The sequence below is a fragment of the Aplidium turbinatum genome, chromosome 1 (genome assembly GCF_918807975.1).
Source record: "Aplidium turbinatum chromosome 1, kaAplTurb1.1, whole genome shotgun sequence".
Classification (NCBI taxonomy): domain Eukaryota; kingdom Metazoa; phylum Chordata; class Ascidiacea; order Aplousobranchia; family Polyclinidae; genus Aplidium; species Aplidium turbinatum.
In genome coordinates, this window is record NC_137472.1 from 352,205 (window position 1) to 372,340 (window position 20,136).

Genomic DNA, 20,136 nt, shown 5'->3' on the forward strand with positions numbered 1-20,136 from the left:
ATTTGTGATGAATGACTAATGAGTATGGATTCATAACATGTAGCAGCAGTACCCATAGGATTATAAATCTATTTTTTACTGCAATTTCTCTACTTTTTTTATAAAGTTTTCAAGAAAAGTTACTTTGTTTTTTCTAGGTATTTGGAGAAACTGGGGGGCTTGGAGTGGTTGTACGAAAAGATGCGGTGGTGGACAAAGCCATAGAACTCGCACGTGCCCAGGGCCTCAGAGTGGTGATGGGGCTTGTGCACCTGGGTCAAGAGTGGAAACCAGACAATGCAACACTGCCCCTTGTCAAAGAAGAAGTAAATATATGAACTCTAAACTGCAGTGTTATGATTTAAAGTTTTAATCACTATCCAACAAATTTGTAGAGCTAAAAATATTCAAGCTCAGTTTTTTTTTGCCGTTTGTCAATTTTGGTAGGCTATTTCGGAATATGAATTCTGTTTTCACCAATCAAGTCAGCGTTTTTACATGCAGATTCTTTATATTTTTAGCTTCAATGCAACAATTTTCATAGTTACTTTGTCAAACGTAAAGGTTTTGTGCCTGAATTAGCAAGAAACCTTCCCATCACCCACACAGTTACATAAGCTCAAGCAACAGCGTTTATTGTTTAGAAAGGTGAATACACAGTAGGGTGGCTCGTTTTTGAACTTTTTTTTTTAATTCTCTCGGTGTATTGGGGAAATGGTGCCAATGAGTGAGAAAACGCTCATGACAAAATTTGAGATTCGTAAAAAATTGTCTTCAGCCTCTTCATGGGGCTCAAAAATCGAAAAATGGGGTCAAAAACGCAATTTTTCCAAAAAATTAAAAAAAAGTTTTGTAAAAATAATTTTAGTTGGGGTAGATACAATATTGTTTAGATATACCTAATTAACCTAAGAAAAAAAATTTGAGCCATTTGAACTATTCCTTCAGCTTCCTCATATCACAGCTTCTGAAAATTTCTGTTTTTCTGAAAATTTCGAAAAATTATCCATTCAGAGCAGACACTCCTTCGTATCAAGACAAACTACAAAATATTCAAAATCGAGGAAATGAGCAGATTCTGCTTCTAAAAAAGTTCTGCTTCTAAAAAAGTGCGCTGTAAGGAGCAGGACTTCTTGATTGACCAGCGCACGAATAGAAGAATGATTATAATCATTGATTATAATAATCAATGATTATAAATACTTATTTTTGTTATTGAGTATTGACCACCGTGAAACGATCAGAGTTAGAAAAATGAATCAGCGGAAAAACAAACGAAAACAGTGCCAAGCAGCACAGCCAAATCAATACGTTGAACGCAGGATTGAGCTGGCTTCATCGTCGTCTGAATGTGGCACAGACACATCGGTAACATGTGAAGATAGTGATGCATTAACTTGTGATGAAGAGCTTGCTGATTCTGAGAATATTTTCCGTAAAAGCAACCAAAGGAGAAATCGGAGTCTCTCATGTGTAGCTCAAGTGTGCGACAGAGCAAGTGTGTCTGACAGAACAGCAGCCTTTATTGCAAGCTCATTGTTACTGGACATTGGAATGATAAATAAAAATGATAACAGTTCTGTTATGATGATTATGTGCCTGATCTGATACAGACGTTGGCGATCATGGTCTTCCAAACTTCTCTGTCATTAGCCATTCGTATAAAATTGTTCGTTTTAACTGTTGTGTTTGTGGCCCATTGATTCAAGCTGTTTAAATAAGTTAATCTTTGTCGAACTCTGCTTCTTTTTCCCTGTATCATCCCCAATAGAGCTAATTTTTCTAAATCTCCATGTTCTGTTATAGATCGACGTAAAATTCGTCGAGAAAGAAAAATGGTCCGCAGAGAAGCACAAAGCTCCAGTAATGCAGATTATGATTTCCCATTTGCCATTTATGTTGATGGGCGCATTGATGAAACACTTACAAATGTAAAAAAAGGCAGCAAGTTTTCAAAATCATTGGTTAAAGAAGAATATGTATGTTGCTTGCAAGAGCCTGGATCAAATTTCATTGGCCATGTCACTCCGGAATCTGGCTCTTCAAAAAATATTTTGAGAGCTATTTATTATAAAATTCTTTAATTCCAACACATCCGATCTAGATTTAACATACTTGACAGCAATTGGTTGCAAAGGAACAAATGTAAATGCAGGCACAAAAAATGGACCTGTTGCACTGTTGGAAAGAGCGGTTGGCAGGCCTTTACAGTGGTTAATTTGCGAACTTCATGGGAATGAATTGCCTTTGAGACATTTAATTCAAAAACTTGATGGGAAAACAAGTGGACCAGGTGGATTCACCGGAGAAATTGGCCACGCATTGGGAAATTGCGAACAAGTTGCTGTTAACGTTAAATTTTGCGCAATTGTAATAGAAACTATAGAAGTGGATTGTGATGACCTAAGTACTGACCAAAAGTATCTATGCTTGTGTGTGCAGGGAATTTTGAAGAGCTCACTTGGCACCGGTAGTGGAGTTCCTTGACTGATTGATTTGCACATTACGTCATCTGTTACATCTTGCAGCAAAGGTGGTGGTGTGAGATCAACGTTTTGCCAATCAATTAATTCATGAAATGACATGGTGTCAAAATTGATGATTGGAATTTCAAAACCTCTCACACTGCTGTTTTGTTTCGCTTTCAGTTTTCCGGCACTCAAAACTCTTCTCAATCCAAGTTCCCGGATAATTTTACTGTCGTCAGCAACCATGGATAACAAAACACTTTTTGGATGGGCATTATATCCATTTCTTTGCATCACTGGAAGAACGATTTGTTTGACTTCTATTGGCAGGCAGCGTGTTCTCATAATTGTTTCGTACATGTGCTTAGCACCATGTGTAGCAGGTGGATTGCATTTTATTTTGAACCGCATTGGTGTATATACTTTCATAATAAATTCCACCAGAAGAACTAAAGTGCCAGATGGGTTGGATTTCGTCACATATAGACGCAAAATTCTGTTTGCTGTCGTCAGCCAGCGCGAATGAGATATTGTTCCAGGATTACGTTGAAATACAGGATCATTCACAATGGTTTTTGATACTGCTCGGTGGATTTCAAGTAGATACTTTTGGTCAGTACTTAGGTCATCACAAACCACTTCAATAGTTTCTGTTATAATTGTGCAAAATTTAACGTTAACAGCAACTTGTTCGCAATGCGTGGCCAATTTATCCCGTGAATCCACCTGGTCCACTTGCTTGAAAACTTGCTGCCTTTTTTTACATTTGTAAGTGTTTCATGAATGCGTCCTTCAAAATAAATGGCAAATGGGCAATCATAATCTGCATCACTGGAGCTTTGTGCTTCTCTGCGGACCTTTTTTCTTTCTCGACGAATTTTATGTCGATCTATAACAGAGCTGTTATCATTTTTACTTATCACCCCAATGTTCATCAACAATGAGCTTGCAATAAAGGCTGCTGTTCTGTCAGACACACTTGCTCTGTCGCACACTTGAGCTACACATGAGAGACTCCGATTTCTCCTTTGGTTGCTTTAACCGAAAATATTCTCAGAATCAGCAAGCTCTTCATCACAAGTTAATGCATCACTATCTTCACATGTTACCGATGTGTCTGTATCACATTCAGACGATGATGAAGCCAGCTCAATCCTGCGTTCAATGTATTGATTTGGCTGTGCTGCTTGGCACTGTTTTCGTTTGTTTTTCCACTGAATCATTTTTCTAACTCTGATCGTTTCACGGTGGTCAATACTCAATACCAAAAATAATCATTTTTCTATTCGTGTGCTGGTCAATCAAGAAGTCCTGCTCTTTACAGCGCACTTTTTTAGAAGCAGAACATGTGCAAGATGTAAAATCCAAACATTTACAAGCAGAAATATCAAATAGCTTATTTCCTTGATTTTGAATATTTTGCAGTTTGTCTTGGTACAAAGGAGTGTCTGCTCTGAGTGGATAATTTTGCGAAATTTTCAGAAAAATGGAAATTTTCAGAAGCTGTGAGGAAGCTGAAGGAATAGTTCAAATGGCTCCAATTTTTTTTCTTAGGTTAATTAAATATATCTAAACAATATTGTATCTACCCAAACTAAAACTATTTTTGCAAAATATTTTTTTAATTTTTTGGAAAAATTGCGTTTTTGACCTCATTCTTCGATTTTTGAGCCCCAGGAAGAGGCTGAAGACAATTTTTTACAAATCTCAAATTTTGTCATGAGCGTTTTCTCACTCATTGGCACCATTTCTCCACTACCCCGAGAGCCCTTTGAGGACCGTTGGCAGTCGTGGCCAAAAGTTTAAGACCACACTTGATTTATGACGTTTTTTGTATTACTTCATAATACTGTATCAGATATTGTTTCAGTTGCATCATCTTTATTCTGGGTCGAAATCTGATGTAATCAGTCATTATTGAGCAAATATCAATTGAACATTAGCCAGTAGAGATTACTTTTCTGTATTATTTATCTGCCCAAAATGGGTAAAATGTGCTCTCTTTCTGAAGTTTAGCGATGTCAAACTGTTGTTCTCCACAGGAAAGGATGCACAGAACGTCACTTTGGTGAGCAGCTTAGATTTAGTAAAACTGCTGTGCATCAAGTAATTGTGAAATTTAAAAAATCAGGAACTTATGCGGATGCAAAACGCAGTGGTTGTCCCTGAAAAAGAATTCCTAGAGATGACACCTTCATGAAAAGGGAAGTGGTGAAGTCTCCAACATGTTCAGCCAAACAAATCAGGGTCAATGTAAATGAAGCTGGTATTCCAATCAACAGGAGAACTGTTAGCCGCCGTTTAGTTGTAGAATTAGGTCTGAAGTCACGAAAACTAGCAAGAAAACCGAGGCTTACGCCAGAGATGAAGAAGAAGGGCCACCTGTTTGCGTTGCAGCACAAAGAGTGGACTTCTGCCCAATGGTCTAAAGTTTAATTTTCGGACGAATCAAGTGTCCAACAGTTTGGTGCAAGAAAAAGAAATGTCCGTCGACCCTCAGGAACACAATTTGATGAAAAGTATACACGGCAAACGGTGAAACATCCACCAGGTGTGATGATATGGGGAGCCATTTCGACCAAAGGTACAGCGAAACTCCTTTTTCTAAAACCAGGAACCACGATGAACGGCCAAAATACTTGAACATAATGAAGGAGAAGCTACAACTGCACAATAATGCACATTTCGATGCATGAGTGCACTATTTTTGTGCAAGATGGATCCCTATGCAATCGTTTAAAGATGGTAACAGAGTTTTTTAGGGCTAAAAAAACTACTCTTCTGCAGTGGCCGGAGAACAGTCCCAATCTTAACCCTATCGAAAACTTTTGGACTTTTCTCAAGAATAAAGTAGCTGAAAAGCATCCCTCGAGTATTCCTTCCCTAAGTGAAGCAAACAAATTAGTCTGGATCCGTGAAATTCCTGAAGAACTTTTCAAAAATTTAATCGAAAGTATGTCCAGACAAATCAAGGCCGTCATCAAAGCGAAAGTAGGACACACCAAATATTAAAAATTTGAGATATTGATGCAAAATACAATATAAATGCTTATTACGTTTTCTTATATATAGTTTAGCAAGAAATAAGCAAAAAAACGACAAGAAATAGAATGGAGAACTGACTTTCTCGAAATTTGCGGTTTGGTCTTTAACTTTTGGCCACGACCGTATAAGATCTTGCATGTTTGAAATAGAGGTCATTTTTAAATCTTCTGCTGGACGAACATAAATCTTCAGAAGTAGCAGTTATTCACGTCAATGGTTTGCTCTTTCCAAATCATTAGTATTCTAATACTCATCTGCGCAATTTGTCCTTGAATCCAGCATCTTAAATTTTGTAGAACACATCTGTCTGGAAGCTGAATAACGTGGCCAGTGCTTGCAAAGGCTATGTATGGGTTTGTTCTTGTACCCCATCGTTCAGATGTAAAACTGGCTACGTCTTTGGGGTTGTACAATGGGGCATAGTTGTTGTTTGATTCTCAGTCTTCCAGACATGCTCTAGCAAGGATGGTGGTGCGATTTCCCTAGTCTACGTGCTGGTAACTAAAATCACCAGCATAGAGGCAGGGGTGGAATACATTGGAATGGCCATTGGAGTACATGACCAAGGCGGTGGCTTGTAGATGTTGACAATTTTGTAGCCATTGACGTCAGCAGTTAACCATTCAATCTCTGTCGAAAGGAGATTGTTCGATCAGGCTCCAGTTCAGCTTCTAGTGGACAAATGTGGTTAGGCCATGTGTCCTGCTTTGGATTGATCCAGCTTACGAGTAGTTTGGCTCACTAGCTTGTCTGCACTGTAGCAGTGGGTACTGGAAGATAATGATGAGGGTCTTTTGTTGTTGTGCCTTTCTTTGTACGACGTTAACTTTATCAATTGGAAGACCTTCGACGATGAGCTGGAGGATATTGTGGCTTCTGGCATCTTTCTTCGTTCACTGGGGCCGAGTGTTTATCCTTTTACCACCCCAGAGATACCATGATGTGTTTGTTGTTATTAGCATGTTTTACAGTTACCGAGACTCACCACGAAAAGGCTGGCACCATGAGGTTAATGTAACTGTGTTACATTGTAGCATTATAATTTTATTGTTTCCAGTAATGTACGCGTATACAAAAAATATTGACGCCGTCAGCGTAAACGCAAACGTTCGAAAAACCATACTCCGTATGCGTCAACGTAACTTGTAAAAAAGTTGACGGCGTCAGCGTCAGCGCATACACTAGCGTAAACTTATTTTGTTTGCTGGTGCCAAACATTAGCCTACAACAACAATAACCGGCAAAGGCAAAGTAATGTACATATAACATACAGAGTACAACATCATGCAAGCAATCACGGTCGGAGACCAAATATTTGAGTTTGTTTAGATTAGGCCCACCACCATATTTAGGCCCACCTTTTGTATAATTATAGACGTATGCAGCAAAAAACAGAGACAAAAAAACAGACAAATTAGTTTTTCGCGAGCCGATTTGTTAGACTTGTGCAACAGAATAAAAATGTGATGTAATAATGTAATAAAAAAGTGACAACTCAGGCAGATCTGCAGATGGCCATGCCTTAACTTTTTCCAGAAAAAAGGATTAGCTTCAACGAAATCATAAAATTACTTGCATGAAATATAGCCTAATTGAATTTGTAGACCTATAATGTATGCAGCTGTTAATGAGATGCAAAGGACAGACTCAACAAAACGGCTGTTATCTTCCTTGTACTATTGTGACTGCATCACAGATTAAATTCATTCTACATTTGAACCCACATAAGGTGTAAGTACCCATGTCACGATATATTTAAAAAATAATTAAATACTTGTTATGCACAGTGCACATTGGATATTCTTTTCGATTTGCTTCACTTGGCAAATTAGCCAAACTATTAAGTTTGTAATCAGCAACGTCTACAAGCGCTGAATCAATACAAAATAAATCTAGGAAAAACAATAATTTATTGTAAAAGTGTGAGAAGCTTAAAATGTAAACATGTCAAACTCTTTTGCAAGTTTTTTCGTTTTTTAATGTTTTATTTCTTTGTGATTTACTCCATTTTTTATTTTTTTTCTTGATTTTGTTCCAATCTATGATTTTCATAAATTTGTTGATCAGATCTCCTCAAATGAGGAAATTTCCTCGCAAGCGGATTTGCAGTTCAACTCGCACTCATCGCTGAACATTATTTGGTTTTTAACCGTATCTGTTACTGGCGTAGATCTTATGGTGTCGCCCTCTGCTAATTCAGCAATTTCACATAGAAGCAGTGACGCTAGAAACCTGAGATTTCTTGACTTTTACTTTTTTTTCTTGCCCCAACATTTAATCCCGATTATGTTGGTATCGGATAATTGTGAAGTTCACAATAAACCTTTTGTCACAGCCAGTTATGAAATGCAAGAAATTTGCTGATATTCAATAGCTTGATTGACAGTTTACTATTAGCGTGCGGTTTTATTTTGTGTTTGTCATTCATAATGATTTAGTTTATTTCTTTAGCTTGCGGAAAACGCTTTCAGCCATGCAAGTCAATGAAGAGGTTACGTTGATTTAACATCTACTAATGTCAAATTTACCTAAGATGAAATTTTTGACTAAAGAATTTCGCTATCGCCTATCCAAGTCGAAAATATAATTGCTACAGGGTTATGTATAATTATTCGACATTATTTGACGTAGAATCGACGTAAATATGGACACCAACCCATTAGTTACTTTCACATATGGCATTTTATGACAGTTCAGACCTTCACGCTGACGAGAGACCGCGCTTCGAATGAGTCATTCTTTGCTGGCAGACAATAATTAGGAAGGTAATTTGTTATTCGCGCAAATTGCTTTGTAGTGCAAAAAGTGCATGGAATACTGTTTGCACGGAAACGAAAAAACAAAATTGATGAAATTCTGTATTCAATGCAAGAGGACTTTCCAAATAAAATGTGAACTGAGAAATTTGACCAAGAAATGGCGAAAATAGGTCGAAAACCGAGTCCTTATCACTTTTTCTTCCTAAAATACACAATCAGGAATATATTTTGCGAAATAAATTGATTGAAGTGATAGATAAGGCTTTTGACCAACGGCATACTTTTTCCCGTTGTTATTTGATATAAGCCGACGGAGTAATTAGCAATAAGAGAGACGTAGACCTGATGGTCTCGGCCAGTAACTCTTGCCGCCAAAAGGAAGCAGTGACAGATACGGTAAAGAAAATCGCAAAGCAATGTAGCCTAGTATGTTTCAACATACTAGGCTAGTCTAATAAAGTTTAGAACGGCAGATCAAATAGTACGTCAATGCTTTTTTTGAAAATCTATATATATTATCAAACTCTATAAATCAGCATGTTGCATTGGCGCAGAAATGGTTGGAAATTGTAAAAAAGTCACATAACAATCATTCAATGAAATCCTGTAGAAAATATGAGCAAGAAAATTGTAAATGTAAACAAAGAGGACATTTGAGCATTTTTGGGTGTCCTCGGAGGACAAATATTTTTCGTTAAAAAAGAGGACAAATCCTCTTAAATAAGGACATATGGTAGCCCTAGTTTAGATGCATAATCTGCACTGCTCATTGCCTGAGAATTTTCTGATTTGCCCCAAAATGCAAGACTTAACTCATAGAAATTAAAGTGCTCACAATTCCTTACAAACGCCTTCAACACTGCTTGACTAAAAAAACTTCACACTACGAAGCCAAGTCATTGTATACATTTTACATGGAGCGACATTACCAACTTACCTACTTCATTGCTTCATGGCCACCTGGAGATGAGGCCTGATTTGTCACATTTTGCAGATGTTGATTACAGCTACTGCTAGTGTTTGATTGACATTTTCTGAGATTTTTTTAGTTTTTGCTCTCTCATGATGATATAAAAGCTTTTTGTTGCCTTGGAGAAGCAGTAAAAAATGAGAAAAAGTAAGTTGAAAAACGTTCAATCAGACTGTTATTGAAAAATTAACAGTCTGACTAAAATCTTCGAAATCAAAATTCTTTGTTTTTCAACATGTAAGGATGTTAAAACCTGTTGTATCGTCTGGGGAAAAGAGTGAAGAAAGCGTAAAAATATAATGTTTAGAAAAATTTATACCTTTGCAAAAATTTAGCAAAACCTGGAAATTTCCTCAAAATGTGACAAATCAGGCCGTATCTTTAGGTAGCCATGCTTGCTTACATTACATTCCTGTTCTGACCCGTAATTTCTCAGTAAGTTGTTTTAACTAATTCTTTCTTTTTTCTGCAAGACTTCAGTCTCCAAGTGGAACTCTGACGTCAAAGACAGTAGTGCGATATACAAACAAACTCCAGCTGACTGAACAATAGATGACACTGTGACACAACACTAGAACAATGGGCAATGGCTGTAGTTGGAGATTAATTAGACTAATCCTGATACCAGCATGCAAGCGACTGGAGATCTTCGTCTCGTGCGAAACGAGAATGTTTGTTTGTTTAGATCTTCGTCACGTGCAAGACGTCAACATGTCGCAGTTTGATAAAAAAAATGCTAACAAGAGCTAAGACATTAAAAAGTATACGTTGACGCTATACGCTAAAAAACCGCGAAAACTTTGCGGCGTAGCCTCAAGCGACAATTATCCAAAAAAATGTGGCCGTAAGCGTTAGCGTAAACAAAAAGTCTACCCCGCAAATCTACGGCGTAAAACACAATTGCAATTGTGATACATAATGTTGCCTCCATGAAATGCTGCAGCTGCAAACATACCAGCCTTAATATACTTTATCATGGAACTTATATAATCTTCTTCTTTTATGCGCATAAAGAGAAGCGGCATTTAACAACAAAAATATGCAGAAGTATGTCATATAATTTTATTGTCTTCTTATCATTCAAAGGAAGCTGGAGTCAATGGGGATCGTATGAACGATGCTCGGTATCTTGCGGAATCGGTGTCCGTACCAGTCGAAGAACATGCGTTGGATCTGTTGGTCAAGAATGTCAAGGACGATCAGTGCTCTATGCAGTTTGCGAGCGTACTCCTTGTGGTTCCACGCCGGATCCTGTGGAAATAAGTAAGCACTGTGGAAAGGAAAGAAACATTCAATTCATTACTAAAGGTTGCAAGCAGAACCGATTTATGGATTTCTCAAATCATCAGTTCAAACAATATTTTGTTCTTTTGAAAATAGTTAACGACTACAATTACGTGACGTAATATTGTTCTGTGTTACCATCTGCACAGAAATGTCTCTACTCCATCCACAAGATGTGATATGTTATGATAGTTTATAGCTGCTATAAATCGGAAATAATTCTTTGAAATCTCTTGATTGATTAGAGTTATTTTAATTGTTATTATTGGTATCCAGCTCTTGGTAGGACAGTCTACACGATATTTCAAAGAGGTGCGAGGTACTTCGAAGCTCATGGCAGTTGTCAAGGACTTGGTAGAGGGGGAAGGTTAGCGATGATCAAGACACCAGAAGTACAAAGTCGCCTCGTTGAAGAAATCAACCGATTGCTACCCACCATCAGTTATTACGTAGGAATGACTGGTCAAACTACACAGAACTGGAATTACGCGGATGGTTCTCGCGTTGCGCTCAACAGACAAGGACAAACACAATTCCATCATTGGGCGTTTGGTGAACCAAACAATCACGGGGGCAACGAGCACTGCGGAGTGATCAACTACCCTAGTGGTCGGTGGAACGACCTCAATTGTTCGTGGAAAAGATATTACATTTGCCAACGAGGTAGGTTTTCAACAATTTCTATTAGTAACCACACCATGCTTGGGTAAGCCGATTTTAAATAACTTATTGAATAAATGTGATCAATCACTTAGTCTTAGATATTGGGTCATGTTCGAAGCGTCACTTGATTGTGATATCCATACGAGCTGATTCCATATTTTCATAATGATTGGTTTACTTTGTGAACAAAAGGTGTGACCATGAGAAAATTTGTGACAACCTTAATACTAACCTATACCATTTAGTCACTAGCCAATTAACAATAAAGAAAGACAACAATTTTACTTAATGTCATCTATTAACACTTGATGATTAATCTTAAGTGATTAATCTTTGACGAAGTTACAAACACTGAACCTTGTCTAATATGTCTCCGCCCCGATAGTTTAGTTGGTTAGCGCATGACTTCTGGAACGAAGAAGCTTCAAGATCAAGCGGCGCTGGTTCGACTATTGGGGTGTGCGCTTGAGCAACGCACGTTAAGGACTGCTCTCCATTCAGCGGAATCTAATAGATGGAATAATTTCCCGGCAACAAACTTCAACAATCGGAAACTTCACTCTGTCAATCTCGGTGACCGGGCCTGCGTCAGTGGTTTAAAGCCTCTACAAGTATGCAAAACTGTCAGGATTAAGCTCTGCAAGAAGCTTTCCCAGTCCGAGGGTAAAGATTCAATCAATCAATCAATGTTGGTTTGTCAAAAAACTGCTACCATAAAATACCATTCATGTTTTGGATTGCAACTAAGAACAATTATCATCCAAAACGTAACAGTAACAACTACAAATCTGTGTTTAACTCGTATTTGGTGAAGTAAAAGGTTTAATTAATCACTTTAAATGAGAGTTAACCTGAAAAAATATACTTTTGTTGAAATAATGTTTTCTTTGCAGATGTAACAAACCCTTGTGAAAATAATCCTTGTCGAAACAGAGGGAGTTGCCACCGTAGGGGGATCGGATACATATGTGAATGTTCAGACCATGTTTCAGGGGATAATTGTGAAATCAGTAAGTAATTATCTACTTGTTTGTTAATTCAATTAATTTGCAGTATCCAAGTGATGCTTGAAAGGACATCCGTTCGACACCGCTCCAGACCACGCGACTTTGTGTCTACAAGACACTTAATATCATACGACAATATGGTAGTAGCTCGGTGGATGACTGTGTGCCACTTCGCAGTTACCAGTTGTGTTACATCTGTGATTGCTGTTTGCGTGGTCCCCAGCGGGCATCCATTACATGTTCATTTTTATTATAATCATCGTCGTATGAGCACCTTGAGCCGAGGATCTATCTTTTTTTACCACTTCAGATTCACGACGTTCCAAGACTACACGAGAAGGCTGCTAGAGAGTATTCTATTGTTTTGTTTCACCATCCAAGAGAGGCAGTCCTTCTACTCCATTAGGCAGGCTGAGGATGTTACAGTCGTTGATGGTATGGTATGTGGTCTGTTTCTCAGCACCGCATTCATAAACAGAGAAAGAAAGCATTCCTCATTGGTGCACGATCAAGCGGAAAAGCCCGAAGCCTGTACGAAGACAGTTGTGGCGCACCCACGCCTGTCTCGGTATCAATCAGGTCAGTGGGACAAGTGTTGGCGTCGGTGATGAACTAATGAAAGCTGGTGGTGCTTGACTTACATTCAAAATTTACCGCCCAATTAGTCACAGAGATGATTTGTCCATGAGCTTCGTTGATTAGAAGTTGAGCGGCTGGCCTGAATCGGTGTCTTGATTTCATTCGACGTGTGTGCTAGTTTGAAGGACCAAAGACCTTGGAAAGAAAGTGGTTGGGCTCCAATGCCGCCGACCGAGAGACAGAGTGGCTTCTTCGCAACGAAGCTCAGCAGGTTCGATACCAGCAAGAATGAGGAGATTGTTCAATGGTGTAGGTTGCGGGCATCCAGTTATTGTGCTCAGGCAGCTGGTTATAACAGTGTCGATATTGTGACAATGACAGGTGCACAGTGCTCTGCTGAAGACTAGAGTGTACGCAAAATTTCAGTCATCTCTTCCCAGCTGAAGCCTGCCAAGCGCTCAAGTAGCAATTATTATTATTATTATAGACAACCACACTTACAAATAATACTTAGGTCTTGATTGAAGTAACATCTTATTCACATTTGCAGTTCATTCAAATTATTATTATAGACAACCACACTTACTGTACAAATAATACTTAGGTCTTGATTGAAGTAACATCTTATTCGCATTTACAGTTCATTTAAAGTTTTGTAAAAACAAATTAAGTGAAATGTAAAACAACCACAATATGAGATCGAAGCAACGTTTATGTTGTCACAGTTGAAAGCTTGTGCTGGAGTTCGCCGTGTCACAATGGACGACCGTGCACTGGTGACGAGACTTCGTACACTTGCGATTGTGGGGACAAATACAAAGGAACAAATTGTGAAGAAGGTGATTGTTGGGTTTTATTTTGTTTGGACTGCAATAAAGTAGTCACACTTTTGAAAATTCACCCGGTTGCCAAAAGTGTTTTGACTATGATTATAAAACAAGATTTGATTCATTATTTGCTTCTTAGAACAAAACATTTTGACTATTGAGTGATATTTATGAACAAAAAAAGCAATTGTTTTCGCTTGGCCAAGTTTCTTTTAGTTTCTAGTCCAATCTAGTCAGCTGGTTGTTGTCGCATTCATCTTTAATGGATGCCGAACCAGAGTTGAGTGGTTTGGAAGCTACGCACTTTGGCTTCTCTGCATTTGAATTGAACTCCAACACATTATTGATGTTACACTTATATATATAATTTGATGATGTTATGATGTTATGTTATACTGTATATGATGTTGTATATGATGTAACATCTAAATATGCAATTTAATAATGCTATGTTATAGTGTATACGATGCTGTATATGATCTTACACCTATATATATATATGATTTGATGATGCGATGTATATGATGGTGTATAATATGATGCTACACCTATATTTATATATGGTTTGATGATGCTATGTATAATTGTATATGATGTTGTATATGATGTTACATATATATATATAAAGATACGATTTGATGATGCTAAGTTATAGTGTATATGATGTTCCACCTATATATATGATTTGATGGTATACTGTATATGATGTTGTACATGATGTTACATCTATATGATTTTTTTCCAGAGTTGATACTACATTTTAAAATATAAACAAATACAAAAGCAAAAGTTGGAAGATATCATACTAAACATAAAGCAGAAACTCTAACCCCACAGGAGCATCTGTAAAGCTATAGCCTACGCCTGTAATAATGTATTCAAACAACTGTAAAAAAGCAAAGCGAACTGTTGATTTATTTTTGACATTTTATTATCATTTGATAACAAATAAATTAGTTCAGGAGTCAAGCTCATAAAATCATCACCAATAATCTGAGGAGTTATAAATAACCTGCAAACTTTATATCATATAATTTATCTATAGCCTGTTATACGACACACATGGTTCATCAAAGGTTCTTTCTTAATTATATTCAGAAGTTGGACCATGTGATATCAACCCGTGCTTAAACGGCGGAATTTGCAACAGAAGAGGAAATGGATTTCTTTGTGGTTGTCCGAATCATGTTACTGGGGATAATTGTGAAATCAGTAAGTATGACTCCAAAATGTTCCACAATTAGTTATTATATACAGTAGATGTACAAGTTCTTTGCTGTAAAATACTTGTTGTTGTGTCATTAATTATACAAATCGCTTCTTCGAAATGCTCAGTTTTGCAATAAAATCCAATTTACGTGAACTTGTCTGATCTTAAGCTAATAAGGACGAATTGATCCTTCTTCTTCTTCAATTGCCTTGCCTGAACCAGGCATCGACGGCCTCAGATGAATAATTAGACCAAATGTTCCTATTATATGTTGCATGGATGATTGTTTCTGTCTTGTCGTTAAATTGTTCCAGATGTGTTTGTTTTTGTCTGCCAGGTTCCCGCTTTCCAAAAATTTTACCAGTTAAAGAGAGATGCTCCAGTTTTTGCTTTCTTACTACATGGCCGAGAAATTTATATTGTCTGGTTTTCATACTTTTTAACAGAGTTCTGGTTTGGTTCACTTGGTGTAGAATTTCTTTATTTGTTTTCTTTGCCAGCCATGAAATGCGTTGCATTCTACGGAAACACCACATTCAAAAGCATTAATCTTTTCTGCCATTTTTGTTGAAATATTCCAGGTTTCAGAGTTGTAATGAAAAACAGGATAAATATAGCATTTTAAAAATCTAGATCTTGTTTTGAAAGAGATATTTTTATTGCAAAGAATTGGTTTCATTTGTTGGAATCCTTACGTTTTTCCTAATTGTTACTCGTAGGCTTTCAGTGTGGAAAAGGCGAAAACTTCACAATAAAAAAATCTTCCTCGCTTTTGAACTCATAATAACAACGATGTTGTATTTTATTTTCCACAAAGTCACAAATTTTACTTCTACAGTAAAAAAAAAAACTCTGCACAGAGTGTCAGGTTCAAAGATTAAATGATATGAGATGTTCTACTGGTGCAAATTAAGCTAAACTATCACAAGATGTATACAGTGACAATCTGCTTTTATTCCGACGTTTCGTCAATCAGACACGACTGACTTCTTCAGGGGGCTAGACCAGGTAGTGACTACCTGTCTAGCATGGCAAAACACAGGACATATTGCTAAAAACAACTAAACATGCAAAATGAAAAATCAACTTCCTGACAAAAACTTATCGCGTGCAAAGTTTGAAATAAGTTAGAAAACAGGGGGGACTTAAGTGAGATCAACAAGAAACTTAAATGACAACAAGATAGGAAAGTGAACGGCATGAGTCATGAATCGAGTTTTGTTCGCACTACTGCACAGTTTTACAATCAGCATGAAACCAATTTAAAAAACGTCAAATCAGCACTTACAATAGTTTTTTGTAGATAGCGGGAAAAGAGATGCCATCATTGCGATTCATTACATGAGGCTTTTGATTGATGAACCAACTTTCAGAAAACATTCGCTTTTTATAATCACTTTCAACTTTTAGAACTTTAGAATTGCTCCAAGTTATTTTATGATCTGAAGTTATGGCATGCATGCAAGGAGCAGAATGTTCAGGGCGTTGATATTTGAAAGCTCTTTTGTGTTCATTAATGCGAGATTTGAGATCTCGTTTTGTTTGGCCAACATAAATTAAATTGCAATCATCACAAGAAACTTGGTACACTAAACCTGAGATTTCGCTTTAATTTAAGGGGTCTTTTAAAGACGGCAAAAATTTACTTATTGTCAAGAAAGGTTTCAAAGCGACTTTTACACCAATTTCATTTAAGATACGCCAAATTTTTTCAGAAACTCCCTTAACATAAGGTAAAGAAACAAAAGACTTATACTGGGTAGATGGGGGTACTAAACTTTTAGGTTGTCGTTGGCAAGCATGCTTTCTTGGAAATCCATTGAGGCTCAAAGTATTGTGTAATGCTTTGTTCTGTCGTGAACGTTCATGCGGATCTGCGACATGTGTGTCAATGCGGTCATACAAAGTTTTAGCTACAGTAAGTTTTTGATGTTTGGGATGGTGTGAATTAAAATTTAAATATCTGTCAGTGTGTGTGGGTTTTTTGAAAATTGTAGTGGTCAACGTGTTTGTGGCATTATGACGAATAACTGAGACGTCTAAAAATGATATGGAGTTGTTTTTTTCATGTTCTGTTGTGAATTGAATTGAAGAAGATATGCTATTCAAATGTTGATGAAATTGGTTGACCGCAGACTTTTTTATAATGCAAAAAGTGTCATCTACATATCTCACCCAAAGTTGCGGTGGTGTATGGAATGAAGTGATGGCAGTGCGCTCAATGTATTCCATGAAAATGTTAGCCACGACCGGGGAAATGCAAGAACCCATCGGCGTACCATAAATTTGACGATAAAGAACGTTATTATAACAAAATACAGTAGACTCAAAACACAATTTCAAAGCTTCTGTGACGTCATTGATAGAAAGTTTAGTGCGTTCGTGTAAAGACTTATCTTGCGAAAGTAATTGAGAGATAATCTGCAAACATTCTTTGAGAGGAACGTAAGTAAATAAGCTCACAACATCAAAAGAAACAAAGCAATTATTGCAATCAACAGAGGTGTTTTTGATTAATTGTACAAACTCAAAAGAATATTTTACAGTGTATTCTTGGTTCAACAATGGCAATAAAATATCAATTAAAAATTTCGATAAGTTATAAGTAGGCGAACCGATAAAGGACACGATGGGTCGAAGAGGGGTGTGGTTTTTATGAATTTTGGGCAATCCATAGATTTTCGGAGTTACACTCTTATTACACTTAAGACGATGATAAACTGGCATGGTGATTTTTCGTTGAGTTGCAAATCGCCAAACTAGTTTGTTTACAGATTTTTCAATAGATGCAATAGGATTAGGTCTACGTCTTAAAATTTTATATGTAGTATTGTCATTTAAAAGTTCAGAGAGTTTGTTATGATACTCAGAACTGTCCATAATTACCGTTGCGTTCCCTTCATCGGCTTTCATTATTTTGATGGAGCTGTCAGATTTCAGTTCTTTTAAAGCTGTTATTTCTTCTGGAAGAAGGTTAGGTGGTGGGGGTCTTGCCGTATTCAGAATTTGAGTAATCTTTGATCTGGCCATTGCAACACCAGCTGCGTCATTTACTCCTCTGTATCCTTTTTCTGTTGCCGCTACAATATCCAATTTAGGAATTGACTTGGGCGAAATGGCAAAATTGAGACTTTTTTTCAACACTTTGATTTGAGGTTTAGTGAGTTCATTCTGGTGTATGGAATGAAGTGGTGGCAGTGCGCTCAATGTATTCCATAAAATTGTTAGCCACGACCGGGGAAATGCAAGAACCCATCGGCGTACCATAAATTTGACTGTAGCTAAAACTTTGTATGACCGCATTGACACACATGTCGCAGATCCGCATGAACGTTCACGACAGAACAAAGCATTACACAATACTTTGAGCCTCAATGGATTTCCAAGAAAGCATGCTTGCCAACGACAACCTAAAAGTTTAGTACCCTCATCTACCCAGTATAAGTCTTTTGTTTCTTTACCTTATGTTAAGGGAGTTTCTGAAAAAATTTGGCGTATCTTAAATGAAATTGGTGTAAAAGTCGCTTTGAAACCTTTCTTGACAATAAGTAAATTTTTGCCGTCTTTAAAAGACCCCTTGAATCAAAGCGAAATCTCAGGTTTAGTGTACCAAGTTTCTTGTGATGATTGCAATTTAATTTATGTTGGCCAAACAAAACGAGATCTCAAATCTCGCATTAATGAACACAAAAGAGCTTTCAAATATCAACGCCCTGAACATTCTGCTCCTTGCATGCATGCCATAACTTCAGATCATAAAATAACTTGGAGCAATTCTAAAGTTCTAAAAGTTAAAAGTGATTATAAAAAGCGAATGTTTTCTGAAAGTTGGTTCATCAATCAAAAGCCTCATGTAATGAATCGCAATGATGGCATCTCTTTTCCCGCTATCTACAAAAAACTATAATTGTAAGTGCTGATTTGACGTTTTTTAAATTGGTTTCATGCTGATTGTAAAACTGTGCAGTAGTGCGTACAAAACTCGATTCATGACTCATGCCGTTCACTTTCCTATCTTGTTGTTATTTAAGTTTCTTGTTGATCGCAATTAAGTCCCCCCTTTTTTCTAACTTATTTCAAACTTTGCGCGCGATAAGTTTTTGTCCGGAAGTTGAATTTTCATTTTGCATGTTTAGTTGTTTTCAGCAATATGTCCTGTGTTTTGCCATGCTAGACAGGTAGTCACTACCTGGTCTGGCCCCCTGAAGAAGTCAGTCGTGTCTGATTGACGAAACGTCGGAATAAAAGCAGATTGTCACTGTATACATCTTGTGATAGTTTAGCTTAATTTGCACCAGTAGAACATCTCATATCATTTAATTTAATGCCTGGTGAACAGCCTCATTCAATTTTCAGGTTCAAAGATCTTGTTATGTTCCACGTACAGCGTGCACATAGTAGTTGATGTATAACTCACATAATCAGCGTAGATCTTCTTTCGTTTGAGACTAGATCAAATCAAATTTCAGGGCAGGTGATGGAGAGCCAGGTGAGTGTAGCCTCATCCAGCGTTGCTATACCATGCGTTCCATTTGGTGCCTTATAGATGGGACATTCGAGAACGACATGGTCTGCAGTTTGTTCCTCCGCGCCGCACTTGCAGGCCGGTGAGGGAGCCAAACCCCACTTGTGCATGTTGGAATGGAAGCGACCGACTCCGGTTCGGATTCTGTTGAGCTTGACCCAAGTCGGCCGAGGCAGGTCCATACCAGGGGGGCGCGCCACCGGGTGAGGTATGAAACCATGTAGTTTCGTGTCGGTGACACACCACGCTGCATTCCAATAACTTCCATGAAGTGTGCTGCGCTGATGGCATGATCGCTGAATGGGTGTAGTAATTCAACAGCAGCTGGCACAAAGGGGTGTCTTGACTTTAATTGCCGGGAGATTTCTGAGGTGGGATGTTGAGTTTTGCATGAAGTAAGTGGTTAGGATCCCCCGCCCGGCGAGCCAGGTGTATAAGGGCTCCCTTTCGGCGAAGCTCAGCAGGTTGGATGCCTGCAAGGATTGGTAAATACTCTGTTGGAATTGGGCGCAGGCATCCAGTCACAGTTCGCAATGCGTCACTGATTAGGCTGTCGATGAGGCGGGTGTGGGCACTGCGGCACCAGACAGGGGCGCAGTATTCAGCAGTGGAGTGGACCAAAGCCAGGGTTGCAGTGCGCAAGGTGTCAGCACCTGCACCCCAAGTTGTGCCTGCCCAACGCCTCAGCAGGGCGACGCGAGATGTCAGCTTTTTGCGTAGTGACTGTAAATGGTGACGGTATGTGAGTGACCTGTCAAGTGTAACCCCAAGGTATGTAGGTTCTGGGCAGGGCGTCAAAATTTTGCCGTTAACGGTTACT

At 38.0% G+C, this 20,136-nt stretch overlaps 1 protein-coding gene across 1 annotated transcript in view; it reads left to right on the forward strand.

The window, feature by feature from the left end:
- LOC145778495 (sushi, von Willebrand factor type A, EGF and pentraxin domain-containing protein 1-like) overlaps positions 1-20,136 on the forward strand; it is a 178,906-nt gene that overhangs the window by 139,161 nt on the left and 19,609 nt on the right. The window contains exons 28-33 of the mRNA XM_082589985.1: positions 138-305; positions 10,308-10,484; positions 10,782-11,168; positions 12,062-12,178; positions 13,480-13,593; positions 14,680-14,793. Coding sequence (XP_082446111.1) covers positions 138-305; positions 10,308-10,484; positions 10,782-11,168; positions 12,062-12,178; positions 13,480-13,593; positions 14,680-14,793 — 1,077 coding nt within the window. The remainder of the gene's footprint in view (positions 1-137; positions 306-10,307; positions 10,485-10,781; positions 11,169-12,061; positions 12,179-13,479; positions 13,594-14,679; positions 14,794-20,136) is intronic.